General features: G+C 46.4%; 1 protein-coding gene across 2 annotated transcripts in view; it reads right to left on the reverse strand.

Annotated features, from left to right (window-relative positions):
• The window catches only part of MKLN1 (muskelin 1), a 322,757-nt gene that overhangs the window by 163,556 nt on the left and 141,569 nt on the right, over positions 1-17,632 (reverse strand). For both annotated transcript variants that reach the window (XM_063926768.1, XM_063926769.1), the window contains 2 exons: positions 17,045-17,237; positions 2,192-2,269 (listed from right to left, as the gene is read on the reverse strand). In XM_063926768.1, coding sequence (XP_063782838.1) covers positions 2,192-2,269; positions 17,045-17,237 — 271 coding nt within the window. The remainder of the gene's footprint in view (positions 1-2,191; positions 2,270-17,044; positions 17,238-17,632) is intronic.

Raw genomic sequence — 17,632 nt, forward strand, 5'->3', positions numbered from 1 at the left:
ACGTTTCTTTGGGTATATACTAGGGGATTTTGAGGTAGTGGGGACAGAACCAGACAATACCTCCACATATTTCTTTAAAACCTGCGCTATCCTAGTAGCAATCTGGGATATCATGCCTTAATAGAAGCCACCCACTGGGGTTCGGATTCGGAAGGCTGAGATGTAATTTTATATTCCAGAGTACATGAAATGGATTCCTCTGGTGAAGATACATACTCTGCAGCACAAGATATAGAGCCCCTGGACATAGTAATGAGAGATTTGCATACACAGACACACACAGGAAAAGGTCACACACAGTTTCCCCCAAGTACCTTCAGAGAGACAGTTAATGGAGCCAGCACACACAGCGCCCCAGTAGACAGTTATGGAATAAATGTCTGGCGCTGACTGTGCAACCTTAATAGACTACACAGTCGTAAATACACTCTCCCTCCCCCCCCCCTCCCCCCCCCCTTCTATAACCCACTGGTACCGCACAGGATGACTGGAGCTATGTGGAGTGCAGCGCTCCCCGTCAGCATCTCTGTGTGATGTTCTGCAGGGAGAAAATGGCGCTGGAGAGCTGCTGGATCCACTCTGAGAAGCTCCGCCCCCGAAAATGGCGCATCTTCCCGCACTTTACATTCTTTATACTGGCCTGAGGTATCATTTCTAGCAGCAGTGCAGGGCCCCCGATAGATGCAGTGACCAGTGTAAGGGTATTGCGCTGGCCCAGGGCGCCCCTCACAGAGCCACACCGCAGTACCGCTGAGCCTCCGGAGCGCAGCTTCAGTACTGCGCTCCCACCCTGTTGACGCCATTCACACCGGCTCCCCGCTTGTCGGGTCGCCGGCGTCCTACTCACCACCACGATCTTCTGGCTCTGTTAGGGGGTGGCGGCATGCTGCAGGAGTGAGCGGTTGCCTCTGGGGCTTGCGATCATCACCCTCAGGAGCTCAGTGTCCTGCCAGCAGAGATGGTGGCTATTAACCTCAGAGGCGCCCCCCCCCCCCCCCCCCCCCAAGTCCCACGAAGCAGGGAGATTGTTGTCAGCAGCCTCCCTGTGACTAACTCTTTAAAAAAAAAATAAGAGGATGTAAGAGAAATCAGAATACTCCTACAATATATTCTGGCACAGGTACACTTGTTCTAAACTAACTTGTCTTATTATCAACATGTAGAATACTGAAATGTTTGTAAAACCACGGCGCTGATGAACAGGCGGTTTTACAGAGGAGACCTTGCCCTGCAGTCCCGGAGACCAGTCGCATCTATTTTAGAAAATGGCGCCCAGCGTCTCAGTCGGGGAGTGAGGGAGAGTGTGAGGCAGCTCCACTAGCAGTAGATGGCACCCAGAGCTACAGGTCAAGCGCCTTTTCCCCTATGCTGGTCCTCACCTCCGGGTACTATGGAGCCTTATTAAAGTGGATATTTTACTATCCGACCTGTGCTCCCAAGCCCTGGTGGATATAGTGGGGTCCCTGCTCTGTCACAGTGTCCACGCCAGTGCCGCAGTTCGTCTCCTTAAACCGCGTCCGGAACTCGATTGAATGGCGGGTCCTGTCTGGGGTACCCTCTTACCTCCTCCCTTAGTAGCAGCCACGCGATCCAGGAGAGCATCTGCGGTGGTGTGCCTAGGAACCAGAGAGCCTCCGCCACAAGTACCTGGGAACAGAGCCAGCAGGAGTATGCGACGCCGCTGGGAAGGTGATGGAGCTGCAGCACAGTATGTCACACTGACATATGAAGTGCTGCAGCCCTTGAAATCTTCTAAAAAGCTTTTTCAGGGCTGCCTAGCGCAGCTCCTCTGTTAAGTGACCTGCTTCATGCAGGCACCAACTCTTAAACGGAGCTCACAGTGCCTGGAGGCGGGGTTATAGAGGAGGCCCCACAATGCATTCTGGGAGAGTTTAAAGCTTTAGCCTGTTGGTGCCTCTGGATCACGGTCCATCTCTACACCCCCGATGTATTCCCTGTGGAACACAGTGTAACCCGCTGCAGAAATATTATGTAGTTTAATGTAGTAACAAGCACACACAGTTAAAGTGGACCATCTGTAAATGCCTAAACAAGAGGTCAAATAAAGGCAGTGCTTAAGACTAACTACTCACATAGTTACTTTCCAGTCTACAATATTTTTCAGTAACGTAATACAAAAATCAATATCCTTCAATGACAAAAAAAATATATATAGGCTTGTCCTGGTTACCTTTAGTGCTTTTAGGAATGATCTGGCTCCACTGTGGTTTATATTCTTGTTGACTGATGTACTGACTGAATAGTCCATCTGTAAAGAGAAAAAAAAAAAAAAAAAAAAACTAAATTAAATCATTACATTAATGTCATTACATACATAGACTATGGACTGTAGTTGGATAGCCAAAATGACAATGTATTCTAGTAAGCAACGCACTTTGTCCTTTTAAGTCAAGCGTCCCATACAACATACCTATATCAAGCACCACTTGCCCACCCCAAACACATTTCATGTTGGAATAGATCTTTTAGCACCTATTTGCATGGATTAAGATCCAAGAATCAACTATCCAGACCCACCTTCCTAAAAAGAAAAAAATCCTTGAGAGATTTATTACAACAAAGATGTATGTATCCAGACTTAGGGCAAGGAAACATACCATTGGCTCTTTATCCCTGTGTAAAGCAACCACAATTCATGTGATGCTGCAAGATAGGTTTTAAAAAAAGATATTGCAGAAAGATACATTAGCTTGATATGATTATTTGACACTAGGAGACTAACAAACCATGTTTTTGAAGAAAAATGTACCCACTGCATTTAGAATCAGGAAATAAATTCTGTGTAATATTCCCACATACTGAATGGCTAGGATACTGAACCAGGATCTTGAGCGACTGGTTGCGAAAATAAGCTATTGCTTGATAAGTACATCAGTGTTCGCAAAAACGCGCTATATCGCGTTATTTTACTCGGTATTGATGTCCAGGGACTCACTTTTCCAACATGGGTAAGTCCTCTGAGATGCGCTCCGCAGCAGCCAATCCCTAGCCTGGCAGATTGATTGGCGTGGCGGCAGGCTTTAAAAAATAAGATTTTAAACCTACCGGTAAATCTATTTCTTCTAGTCCGTAGAGGATGCAGCAGACATGGGCACTATAAAGAACTTTTAGTATGGGTATGCCCCTTCTCAAGACCTCAGTTAGAGAACTGTGCCCAGAGGAGATGGACAATATGAGGAAAGGATTTTGTTAATCTAAGGGCAAGATTCATACCAGCCCACACCAATCATACCATATAACCTGGAATACACGCAACCAGTTACCAGTATGAACAAAAAACAGTATCAGTCAAAGACCGATTCCCACTGTAACATAACCCTTATGAAAGCAACAATAAGTCTTGCAGATGCAGTCCGCACTGGGACGGGCGCCCAGCATCCTCTACGGACTAGGAGAAAAAGATTTACCGGTAGGTTTAAAATCTTATTTTCTCTTACGTCCTAGAGGATGCTGGGGACTCCGTAAGGACCATGGGGATTATACCTAAGCTCCCAACCGGGCGGGAGAGTGCGGATGACTCTGCAGCACCAACTGAGCAAACGCAAGGTCCTCATTAGCCAGGGTATCAAACTTGTAGAATTTAGCAAAGGTGTTTGAACCCGACCAAGTAGCTGCTCAGCAAAGCTGTAATGCCGAGACGTCTTGGGCAGCCGCCCAAGAAGAGCCCACCTTCCTAGTGGAATGGGCCTTTACCGAATTTGGCAACGGCAATCCAGCCGTCGAATGAGCCTGCTGAATCGTGTTACAGATCCAGCGAGCAATAGTCTGCTTAGAAGCAGGAGCGCTAACCTTGTTGTTGGCTGCATACAGGACAAACAGAGCCTCTGTTTTCCTAACCCTAGCTGTCCTGGCTACATAAATCTTTAAAGCCCTGACTACATCCAGGGACTTGGAGTCCTTCCAGTCCCCCGTAGCCACAGGCACCACAATAGGTTGGTTCATATGAAATGAAGAAACCACCTTAGGCAAAAATTGAGGACGTGTCCTCAACTCTGCTCTATCCACATGGAAAATCAAATAGGGGCTCTTGTGGGACAAGGCCGCCAATTCGGACACCAGCCTTGCAGATGCCAAGGCCAATAACATGACCACCTTCCACGTGAGAAATTTTAATTCCACTGTTTGAAGAGGTTCAAACCAGTGAGATTTCAGGAAACTTAACACCACGTTAAGGTCCCATGGTGCCACTGGGGGCACAAAGGGGGGCTGGATGTGCAGCACTCCCTTCACAAACGTCTGGACCTCTGGGAGAGAAGCCAATTCCCTCTGAAAGAATATAGACAGGGACGAAATCTGTACCTTAATGGAGCCTAACTTCAGGCCCATATCCACTCCTGTCTATAAAAATGGAGAAACCGGCCCAGATGGAAATCTTCCGTAGGAGCATTCTTGGCTTCACACCAAGATACATACTTCCACCAGATACGGTGATAATGCTTTGCCGTCACCTCCTTCCTAGCCTTTATCAGAGTAGGGATAACTTCCTCCGGAATACCTTTCCCAGCTAGTATTCGGTGTTCACCCACCATGCCGTCAAACGTAACCGCGGTAAGTCTTGGAACACGCAGGGCCCCTGCTGTAACAGGTCGTCCCTGAGAGGAAGAGGCCACGGATCTACTGTGAGCATTTCCTGAAGATCTGAGTACCAGGCCCTTCGAGGCCAATCTGGGACAATGAGTATTGTCTGCACTCTTCTTTGTCTTATGATCCTCAATATTTTTGAGATGAGAGGAAGAGGAGGGAATACATAGACCGACCGAAACACCCATGGTGTCACCAGGGCGTCTACCGCTACTGCCTGAGGGTCCCGAGACCTGGCACAATACCTCCGAAGCTGTATGTTGAGGCGTGACGCCATCATGTCTATTTGAGGAAGTCACGAAAGACTTGTTATTTCTGCAAAAACTTCTTGATGAAGTCCCCACTCTCCCGGATGGAGATCGTGTCTGCTGAGGAAGTCTGCTTCCCAGTTGTCCACTTCTGGAATGAAGACAGCTGACAGAGCGCTTACGTGATTTTCCGCCCAGCGAAGAATCCTGGCGGCTTCCGCCATCGCCACTCTGCTCCTTGTCCCGCCTTGGCGGTTTACATGAGCCACGGCTGTGACGTTGTCTGATTGAATCAGAACCGGTAGGTCGCAAAGAAGATTCTCCGCCAGTCGTAGGCCGTTGTATATGGCCCTCAATTCCAGTATGTTGATGTGTAGACAAGCCTCCTGGCTTGACCACAGTCCCTGAAAATTTCTTCCTTGTGCGACTGCTACCCATCCTCGGAAGCTCGCGTCCGTGGTCACCAGAACCCAGTCTTGAATGCCGAATCTGCGACCCTCTAGAAGTTGAGCACCACAGGAGAGACACCCTGGCCCTGGGGGACAGGGTTATTTTCTGATGTATTTGTAGATGGGACCCGGACCACTTGTCCAGAAGGTCCCACTGAAAAGTCCTTGCATGAAACCTGCCGAAGGGGATGGCCTCGTAGGCTGCCACCATTTTTCCCAGAACATGAGTGCATTGATGAACAGACACTCTTTTTGATTTTAGCAGTTCTCTGACCATGTTCTGGAGATCCTGCGCTTTTTCCAATGGGAGAAAAACCCTCTTTTGTTCCGTGTCCAGAATCATGCCTAGGAATGATAGCCGAGTCGTTGGAACCAATTGTGACTTCGGTAGATTCAGAATCCAACCGTGCTGTTGCAGCACTTTTAGGGAGAGCGACACCCTCTTCAGCAACTGGTCTCTTGATCTCGCCTTTATCAGGAGATCGTCCAAGTATGGGATAATTGTGACTCCCTGCCTGCGCAGGAGCACCATCATCTCTGCCAATACCTTGGTGAAAATTCTCGGGGCCGTGGAAAGCCCAAACGGCAACGTCTGAAACTGGTAATGACAGTCCTGTACAGCGAATCTCAGGTACTCCTGATGAGGGGGGTACATGGGGACATGCAGGTATGCATCCTTTATGTCCAGTGACACCATCAAATCCCCCCCTTCCAAGCTGGATATTACAGCTCGGAGCGATTCCATCTTGAATTTGAACTTTTTCAAGTACAGGTTTAGGGATTTTAGATTTAAAATGGGTCTGACCGAACCATCCGGCTTCGGGACCACGAACAGGGTTGAATAATACCCTTTTCCTTGTTGGACCAGGGGAACCTTGACCACCACTTGCTGTAGACACAGCTTTTGAATTGCAGCTAACACTACTTCCCTCTCCGGGGGTGAAGCTGGCAAGGCCGACTTGAAAAATCGGCGAGGGGGCACCTCTTTGAAGCTTGTAGCCTTGGGAAACAATTTCCATCACCCAAGGATCCACGTCTGAAAGAATCCAGATAAGGCTGAAAAGTCGAAGGCGCACCACCACTGGTGCGGACTTCCTTAGGGGAGCCCCAGCGTCATGCGGTGTATTTTGTAGAAGCCGGGGAGGACTTCTGCTCCTGGGAACTAGCCGAAGCAGGTGTTCTCTTTCCTTTACCCTTACCTCTGGCAAGGAAGGAGGAGCCCCGACCTCTTCTGGATTTATGCGACCGAAAGGACTGCATCTAATACTGTGGAGTTTTCTTTTGCTGTTTGGGGAACAAAAGGTAAAAAGGTAGATTTACCGGCGGTAGCTGTGGCAACCAGGTCCGCGAGCCCCTCCCCAAACAACACTTCACCCTTGTAAGGTAAAACCTCCATATGCTTCTTCGAGTCTGCATCACCCGTCCATTGGCGGGTCCATAGGGCTCGTCTCGCAGAAATAGCCATGGCATTGGCTCTGGAACCCAGCAGCCCAACGTCTCTTTGTGCGTCCCTCATATATAAGACTGCGTCTTTAATGTGGGCTAAGGTTAATAAAATGGTATCCCTGTCTAAGGTATCAAGGTCAGCTGACAAGGTATCTGTCCATGCTGCAACTGCGCTACATACCCATTGCGATGCTATTGCCGGTCTGAGCAAAGCACCTGTATGCGCATAAATAGACTTTAAAGTAGTTTCCTGTCTGCGATCAGCAGGATCCTTGAGGGCTGCCGTGTCCGGAGACGGCAGCGCCACCTTCTTGGACAGGCGCGTTAAAGCCTTGTCCACCCTGGGAGAGGATTCCCAACGTACCCTGTCCTGAGCAGGGAAAGGATACGCCATAAGAACCCTTTTGGGAATCTGCAGTTTTTTATCTGGAGTTTCCCACGCTTTTTCAAATAACTCGTTAAGCTCTTGAGATGGGGGAAAGGTTACCTCAGGTTTCTTTTCCTTATACATGCGCACCCTCGTATCAGGGACCAAGGGGTCATCAGTGATATGCAAAACATCTTTTATTGCAATAATCATACACTGAATGCTTTTTGCCACTCTTGGGTGTAATTTTGAATCATCGTAGTCGACACTGGAGTCAGAATCCGTGTCGGTACCAGTGTCCACTATTTGGGATAGGGGACGTTTTTGAGACCCAGAAGGGCCCTGTGACCCAGTCCAATCCGAAGATTGACTCCCTGCTTTCTCCCTGGACTCTGCTTTGTCCAGTCTTTTATGTAATGAGGCCACACTCGCATTTAACATATGCCACATGTCCATCCAATCATGAGTCTGCGTTGCCGACGGAGATACACCACACATTTGCTCCACCTCCTCCTTGGACGAGGCTTCCGCTTCAGACATGCCGACACGCACGTACCGACACCCCACACACACAAGGATATATCTATAAGGGGACAATTCCCCAACAAGGCCCTTTGGGGAGACAGAGAGAGAGTATGCCAGCACACACCCAGCGCCAAACTGACACTGGAATAACCCAGATAGCATGTGTATATGTGTGTGTATATGTGTGTGTGTGTGTATATGTGTGTGTATGTGTGTATGTGTGTGTATGTGTGTGTATGTGTGTGTATGTGTGTGTATATATATATGCTGTGTCCTGACGACGGGGGTTCGCTCCCCGAAACGTTGACCTTTTGGAATACAAGTATCGTTGTCTCTGAGTGCCGTTCATTGTTGGACATTTATTCATTTTTTGGTTCTGGCACCTGAGCCTCATCTCTTATATAGGAGTGCCGGCTGCTGCTGGATAGATAGAGATATATATATATATATAACAAACAAAACATGTCCGGCACTCACGCTTATCAGTGTAGGTAAAAGACTGGTGCACAACCTCTCCGTGGAGCATATGGATAAACAATGGTGGTGGCACTCAGCGACGAATAATCAGACGACAACCAACCTGGTTAACAGTCAACGTTTCGGGGACTGCTCCCCTTTATCAAGACACAACCAGCACCTCTGAAAAGAACATACATAAATACTTACAAAACACTTACCAAACACCAATCACGCCATTGTCAGCGCTCCCGGACGCCCGACGATGACGTCATGCGCGCGTCAGCGTGCACGTGGTCTCCGTCAGCCGTGCGTGTCGCGCGGTCACGCAGTGTGGTGTGCATTGGTTACCTAGCAACCACCGCCTGGCGCCGTGATTGGTTCTCGTTACACCACTATCAGACTGGCGTCAAAGACGTCTGACGCTGGATAGTCACGTGCGGAAGGAGATTCCGGGTTACCCTCGGCGATAGGTTGCCTAGCAACCCACTGGCACTGCGGACATGGCAATTAATAATAATCAACATAAGTGAAAGAAAACCCAAAGCAAACAAAAACATAAAACGAGTGATACACTGAAACAAATAAAGCAATTAATGAAACTACAAAAACACTGATTAAATAAATATATGAAGCACACGGCTGCAAGTAAATCTTGATATTACGCTAGCTGTTAGAGCATATAGTCAAACTGTATGGAAAAACATTATTTAAAGGTTAAATAATAAATTGAATAGAAAACACAATCCTAACTATAATATGAAGTGTCCGTAATGTCTGGACAGAGAAAGGTGTACTGAGTCTGTCCAGGTGATGTGGAAAACCTCAATGAGGCACCTAGAACAACGAAAGATTACAGATTTATAGAAAACAATTGAAGCTAAGAGCTTCATTCAATCCGTTCGGCTGAACTGTTTGAAGTTTATGGATCCACCATGTCTCTTTTTGGAGTAGAATTTTTCCTCTGTCTCCTCCTCTCCTGTTGGCAGGTACATGGTCGATCATCCTGTAACGAATAGTGGCCAGTGAATGACCAAAGTTCTTGAAATGTCTGGCCACTGGTAAGTCGCTACCCTTACCCTCCCAAGCTGCACGGATGCTGGATCTATGTAGGGCTATTCGCTCTTTGAACTGGCGAATGCTTTTGCCTACATATAATTGGCCGCATGGGCATTTAATGTAGTAAACGATGAACTTGCTGGTGCAGGTCAATGCGTGTCTAATCTTAAAGGTTTTACCCGACCTGGGATGTTGAAATTCATCACCTATCTCTAGACAACTGCATGTAGTGCATCCTGTGCACCTGTAGTTTCCAGGTTTACGAGTGAGGAAATGGGATGGTTTTGCTGGACCCATTTCCGATATATCGTTATGTACTACGATGTCCTTGATATTTCTGCCCCTTCTGTATGCGGCCATTAATGAAGTGTCCTTTAGGACTCGTAAGTCCTTATCTCTAGAAATGATCGGCCAAATGTTTTTAGCTTTTTTGACCAGATATTGGCTTGCAGTGGTGAAGTCCTGCGTCCAAATCATCCTTTCCTTAGTGGACTTTGTCCCTTTATGTGTTAATGCAATCTGTCGAGACGTCGACAATGCTTTAGCTCTAGCTTTCTGTAGAGCTTCCGCAGAGTATCCGCGTGCTTGGAATTTCAAGGACATATTGTGGATCTGTAGACGGGCATCGTCTTCATTACTACAGATCCGTATAATTCTAAGAAACTGCGAATACGGTAAACTCCACTTTAAGGATTCCGGATGATGGCTATTTGCTCTAAGTATTGTGTTGCGGTCAGTCGGTTTGAAATAAATGCTGGTATTGATGTTGTTGTCTTGATCCACAGAGATGGCCACGTCGAGGTAATGAATACTTTCAAAGCTACATTCGTACGTAAATTTGATGGCTGGATCCTTTGCATTCACTTCTTCCATCATGCTGATGAATTCCTGTTGAGTACCAGACCAAATCAGTATGATATCGTCGATGTACCGACGAAACAGTGTGATTTTACTGGTAGTGTCACTGGTATTGAAGAACAGATCTTGTTCTAACTCGCTCATAAACACGTTCGCGAAACTGGGAGCCACGCAGGACCCCATGGCACATCCAGTTAGCTGACGGTAAATTTTTTTGTCGAAGAGGAAATAATTTCTCTTAAGGGTAAGACCCAAAAGAGTCAAAAACAATTTGACATCTGGGCCCTTATATTCCGAGTGATTTGTGAGGAAGGTTTCCATGATCTGTAGGCCTCGATGGTGTGGGATACTGGTGTATAAGTTGACAACATCAATAGTGCAAAGCAGCTGTTTCGATGGTAAAGGAGACAGAGCTTGTAGTGTCAGAATCAGTGAAGTAGTATCTTTTAAACATAGTGATAATCCTTGAATCAGCGGTTGAAGGTAATAATCCAGATATTGAGCTAGATTATAGTATAGGGAGTCCCTTGCTGCTATGATGGGTCGTCCCATCATAGCAGCAAGGGACTCCCTATACTATAATCTAGCTCAATATCTGGATTATTACCTTCAACCGCTGATTCAAGGATTATCACTATGTTTAAAAGATACTACTTCACTGATTCTGACACTACAAGCTCTGTCTCCTTTACCATCGAAACAGCTGCTTTGCACTATTGATGTTGTCAACTTATACACCAGTATCCCACACCATCGAGGCCTACAGATCATGGAAACCTTCCTCACAAATCACTCGGAATATAAGGGCCCAGATGTCAAATTGTTTTTGACTCTTTTGGGTCTTACCCTTAAGAGAAATTATTTCCTCTTCGACAAAAAAATTTACCGTCAGCTAACTGGATGTGCCATGGGGTCCTGCGTGGCTCCCAGTTTCGCGAACGTGTTTATGAGCGAGTTAGAACAAGATCTGTTCTTCAATACCAGTGACACTACCAGTAAAATCACACTGTTTCGTCGGTACATCGACGTTATCATACTGATTTGGTCTGGTACTCAACAGGAATTCATCAGCATGATGGAAGAAGTGAATGCAAAGGATCCAGCCATCAAATTTACGTACGAATGTAGCTTTGAAAGTATTCATTACCTCGACGTGGCCATCTCTGTGGATCAAGACAACAACATCAATACCAGCATTTATTTCAAACCGACTGACCGCAACACAATACTTAGAGCAAATAGCCATCATCCGGAATCCTTAAAGTGGAGTTTACCGTATTCGCAGTTTCTTAGAATTATACGGATCTGTAGTAATGAAGACGATGCCCGTCTACAGATCCACAATATGTCCTTGAAATTCCAAGCACGCGGATACTCTGCGGAAGCTCTACAGAAAGCTAGAGCTAAAGCATTGTCGACGTCTCGACAGATTGCATTAACACATAAAGGGACAAAGTCCACTAAGGAAAGGATGATTTGGACGCAGGACTTCACCACTGCAAGCCAATATCTGGTCAAAAAAGCTAAAAACATTTGGCCGATCATTTCTAGAGATAAGGACTTACGAGTCCTAAAGGACACTTCATTAATGGCCGCATACAGAAGGGGCAGAAATATCAAGGACATCGTAGTACATAACGATATATCGGAAATGGGTCCAGCAAAACCATCCCATTTCCTCACTCGTAAACCTGGAAACTACAGGTGCACAGGATGCACTACATGCAGTTGTCTAGAGATAGGTGATGAATTTCAACATCCCAGGTCGGGTAAAACCTTTAAGATTAGACACGCATTGACCTGCACCAGCAAGTTCATCGTTTACTACATTAAATGCCCATGCGGCCAATTATATGTAGGCAAAAGCATTCGCCAGTTCAAAGAGCGAATAGCCCTACATAGATCCAGCATCCGTGCAGCTTGGGAGGGTAAGGGTAGCGACTTACCAGTGGCCAGACATTTCAAGAACTTTGGTCATTCACTGGCCACTATTCGTTACAGGATGATCGACCATGTACCTGCCAACAGGAGAGGAGGAGACAGAGGAAAAATTCTACTCCAAAAAGAGACATGGTGGATCCATAAACTTCAAACAGTTCAGCCGAACGGATTGAATGAAGCTCTTAGCTTCAATTGTTTTCTATAAATCTGTAATCTTTCGTTGTTCTAGGTGCCTCATTGAGGTTTTCCACATCACCTGGACAGACTCAGTACACCTTTCTCTGTCCAGACATTACGGACACTTCATATTATAGTTAGGATTGTGTTTTCTATTCAATTTATTATTTAACCTTTAAATAATGTTTTTCCATACAGTTTGACTATATGCTCTAACAGCTAGCGTAATATCAAGATTTACTTGCAGCCGTGTGCTTCATATATTTATTTAATCAGTGTTTTTGTAGTTTCATTAATTGCTTTATTTGTTTCAGTGTATCACTCGTTTTATGTTTTTGTTTGCTTTGGGTTTTCTTTCACTTATGTTGATTATTATTAATTGCCATGTCCGCAGTGCCAGTGGGTTGCTAGGCAACCTATCGCCGAGGGTAACCCGGAATCTCCTTCCGCACGTGACTATCCAGCGTCAGACGTCTTTGACGCCAGTCTGATAGTGGTGTAACGAGAACCAATCACGGCGCCAGGCGGTGGTTGCTAGGTAACCAATGCACACCACACTGCGTGACCGCGCGACACGCACGGCTGACGGAGACCACGTGCACGCTGACGCGCGCATGACGTCATCGTCGGGCGTCCGGGAGCGCTGACAATGGCGTGATTGGTGTTTGGTAAGTGTTTTGTAAGTATTTATGTATGTTCTTTTCAGAGGTGCTGGTTGTGTCTTGATAAAGGGGAGCAGTCCCCGAAACGTTGACTGTTAACCAGGTTGGTTGTCGTCTGATTATTCGTCGCTGAGTGCCACCACCATTGTTTATCTATATATATATATATATATATATATATATATATATATATATACATACACATACACACACACACACAGGTTGAGTATCCCATATCCAAATATTCCGAAATACGGACTTTTTTGAGTGAGAGTGTAATAATGAAAGCTTTGTTTTTTGATGGCTCAATGTAAACAAACTTTGTTTAATACACAAAGTTATTAAAAATATTGTATTAAATGACCTTTAGGCTGTGTGTATAAGGTGTATATGAATCATAAATGATTTGTGTGAATGTACACACACTTTGTTTAATGCACAAAGTTATACAAAATTTTGTCTAAAATAACCTTCAGGCTGTGTGTATAAGGTGTATATGTAACATAAATGCATTCTGTGCTTATAAATAGGTCCCATCACCATGATATCATTATGGTATGCAATTATTCCAAAATACGGAAAAATCCGATATCCAAAATACCTCTGGTCCCAAGGATTTTGGATAAGGGATACTCAACATGTATGTATGTATGTATGTATGTATGTATGTATGTATGTATGTATGTATGTATATATATATATATATATATATATATATATATATATAATTATAATCACTGATCTCCTCTGGGCACAAAATCTAACTGAGGTCTGGAGGAGGGGCATAGAGGGAGGAGCCAGTGCACACCCATACTAAAAGTTCTTTATAGTGCCCATGTCTCCTGCGGAGCCCGTCTATACCCCATGGTCCTTACGGAGTCCCCAGCATCCTCTAGGACGTAAGAGAAACAGGAGGTGGTGCCTTGCCAGTCCGGACATGGTTGGTCCTAAATCGGAGTGGGAGAAGGGACCTTCTGATGTCACTAGGGGAGGAGACACGTCACCAGGGGGAGGAGGCCGAACAGGGTACCCAAAAAGTACCCTCGCGGACTTGCTTCGCTCGCCACGCTTCGGTAAGTATGTAGTTGGTGGTGTGGTTAGTAGAAGAGCTATCCCGCTAGCCTAGCTCCTCCCCCTTGTGTCGTGGCTCCTCCCCTTGAGGTAAAGGGTCCCTTAGGCCACTTGAATCTAGCATCTACCGTCCGGGCATGACAGCGCAGCTCCGTGGCAGCTCTCCGCGAGTTGTTCCTCTGTGACACTGGGTAACCCGCGGCTGGGGACGGGGTTTAGCTTCTGAGTGCTGTCAGTGCTCCGTGGCCAGGGAGAGGGGGCTGGGAGCTCCGTAATCTCACGGCCAGCTTCGGATGGTGGTGGAAATATTGTTTTGAGCTGTTATTACAAGTGGCGTGGGGAGAGGGGGGCTGTCTGTTCCCGCGGTGGGGCTGGTTCTGGGACGGCATTACAATGAGTCTCACTGACTCATTAAATGCCGCCACCAGCACTGCACCTGTTCGCCCGCCCACCGCCAGTGCCCTAGAGCCTGTGCATTAAGACGCCCACTGCACAGCCAGTCACTCGGGTCCTATCTCCCAGCCAGTAAAGGGACCGCTCTCCTCATCCCCCCCCCCCCCCGCCCCCCCAACACACACTCAAATGCTTCCTGTGCCTTAACTATTTTACTATTCTAAACACCCCCTCTATTGCGGACACGGATACCGGGCTGGAAGGGCACGCTTTCTCAGCACCCACCCCTTGTCTACTTCTATTGTACCCCTGTGCTGACCGTCCCCGGCGCCAAAAGTCTTTGGGAGGAATGCGTAGAGGCACTGGCAGCCTTGTCCATGCACAGTAGCAGCCACTGATCGTGTACACACCACTGTCTTCAGGCCAGGGAGGAAAAAGCAATACTACAGTAGCGGCTGTCCCTTCCTCCCTGCGTGCTCGCTGTGTTGCTCCAAACTACAAGAAGAAGCAGCTGCAGCAGGCGCCAGGCTGTATTGTGTGACAGTGGCTGCACACTAGCCAGCGCATACGGCTGCACTCCCTGGGGGATTAAGTTATACTTGTAATCAACTAACGGAGGGAGCATGTGTGTGTGGGGGAGGGAGGAGAGTGTTGGCGGCAGCTAATGATGCAAATATGGGGGATGGGGCAGTGCCCATCATACACACTGCCCATACCTCCACAGTGTCCATTATACACAGAGCAAATACTCCCACAGTGACCATCACATGCACACCCACATATCCACAGTGCCCATTATATGGTGCTCTGCCTGGCGCAGTGTGCATAAGGTGCTCTGCCTGGCGCAGTGTGCATAAGGTGCTCTGCCTGGCGCAGTGTGCATAAGGTGCTCTGCCTGGCGCAGTGTGCATAAGGTGCTCTGCCTGGCGCAGTGTGCATAAGGTGCTCTGCCTGGCGCAGTGTGCATAAGGTGCTCTGCCTGGCGCAGTGTGCATAAGGTGCTCTGCCTGGCGCAGTGTGCGTTAGGTGCTCTGCCTGGCGCAGTGTGCATTAGGTGCTCTGCCTGGCGCAGTGTGCATAAGGTGCTCTGCCTGGCGCAGTGTGCATAAGGTGCTCTGCCTGGCGCAGTGTGCATAAGGTGCTCTGCCTGGCGCAGTGTGCATTAGGTGCTCTGCCTGGCGCAGTGTGCATTAGGTGCTTTGCCTGGCGCAGTGTGCATTAGGTGCTCTGCCTGGCGCAGTGTGCATTAGGTGCTCTGCCTGGCGCAGTGTGTATACGGTGCTCTGCCTGGCGCAGTGTGTATACGGTGCTCTGCCTGGCGCAGTGTGTATACGGTGCTCTGCCTGGCGCAGTGTGTATACGGTGCTCTGCCTGGCGCAGTGTGTATAAGGTGCTCTGCCTGGCGCAGTGTGTATAAGGTGCTCTGCCTGGCGCAATGTGTATAAGCGGTACTACTGTGTGGTGTAATGTGAATTGGCACTATTATGTAGCCAAGCCTCTTCCCCACAAAGCCAAACCCCTAAATTTTCGTTGCGCACTGTCCATACTTTGGAATATGGAGGGGGAGCACCAATTCACTTTCTGCCACAAGGGCACCAAAATGTCTAGTTACAGCTCTGGGGCAGAGTGTCCTGTATGCTACACAGCTCAAGCAGCATCGTCACCCCCTCCTCCCCCTTGCAACACTTTTTTAGTGTCCAAATCAAGTCTGTGTTTTTATATTTTAATCATTAATACGATTAATAAGAACCTTCATTCTGATGGGACCAAGAAAAGGACAGTTAGGACCCCAATTTTTAAAAGTCGTGGGTCCCTGGGACCCACTTTTTTTTTCGGCCCAGCGCGATCACTGCACATTAACATTATACTTGGATAAAAGGTCTGCATTACTTAATATAAATGTATAGGATTTCCAAAATTACATTTAAATAACAAGCAACCGATGATAGGAGTTTTGTATTATTTTCAGTTCCAACAAACTGGAGCTGACAAAACAGTTTTAGAAGGACTGCACATAGGGGTCGATTCAAATACCCACAAATTACTAGCAGCAGTATGTAAAGTAAGCGCAGCTATACGGCTCATTAACAGTACCTGCGGACTCGCAGATCTTTGTTCGTTTACCCATGGGGCTGTGTACAAAAATCTGCGAGTCCTGGCTAGACAGGGCATCCAAAAGGTTTCAGTGCCGCTAGTGGCATTTCCACGCTGTTACTCCATGTTGAAACACCCCCCTCATACCTAATTGAAATGACCTCTAAGTGTTATTATGACTCATCCTTGGTACACCTTCATCCGTATACCAATTTGGGAAACACGGTACAATTTAAAGGAGAAAAATCTTTTATTTTGTATATTAAAAAAAGAAACTAAATTGTTAACCAATAGTGTGTTGGTGCTACACAATTGGTGCTCACTTAAAATGTGAGCGGCCAGGTCACTAAATTAGGAAAAGTTTGACCTGTGGAAATGGAATGAAGGCAAGGGTTGAGGAAGTAGATGTATGGGACACATCTTTATATTTACATTTTTACTTTAACCTTTACAGTTGGTGCAGTGGAAACAGGTTCTCGCTCTCCTCCCCCTCAGCAATACTAAATCACTATTGCCAGAGATCGATTAACAAAAGTCAGTCAAATATGACTGTCATAAAAGTTACTTTAAAAGGCTTTGACCGATGGCTGTAAAGTCAACCTTGACATCCTAATATAAAGTAAACAGAAATCTCTAAAATGTCGAACAAACAAGTGTAAACAACACTGAACAAATTGTAGAAGTGACCATTACTACCGTTTACAGCTTTTTCAATCAATTCCTCACTGCCATCAAAGTCTCCTTTCAACACTAGTTTGTCATGCAGCTCGGTTAGCATGGGGTGTTCTAGAGCAATTTTTGTTTTCTTCTGTAAGGATTCAAAAGCTTCTGTGTAGTTGTGCTGGCGAAAGTGCTTGAGGCAAAGACGAATGGCTTCTTGTTCACGGTACTACTGGAACACAAGGAGTGGGATGAGCAAATTTACTAAAAAAACTAATCAGCAGTTACAAAGGGAATTATTTCCAATTAAACATACATGAGCAGATCTGCAGTTTTCTTTTAAGCTAGGGTTTAGCATGCGCACCACACAAACCACATGCAAAAAAAAAAAAGGACGCAGCAAAGAACAGCAAGCCTAATTCCACTGATCAGAGTTAATCCTGCAATTTCAGATCTTGAAAAGGTTTTTGATTAAAGATGCTGTACTTTATGATAAAAATTCTAGTCCTTTATACCTGTTACTAAGTAGTACAATATTTTAAATAAATGCAAACTTGCAAAAAGTTAATAAACACTGTGTTCTTAACATTCAGATTCTTGACTAGACTGAAGGTATGGAAAAAA

This window comes from Pseudophryne corroboree, chromosome 6, assembly GCF_028390025.1.
Source record: "Pseudophryne corroboree isolate aPseCor3 chromosome 6, aPseCor3.hap2, whole genome shotgun sequence".
Lineage (NCBI taxonomy): Eukaryota > Metazoa > Chordata > Amphibia > Anura > Myobatrachidae > Pseudophryne > Pseudophryne corroboree.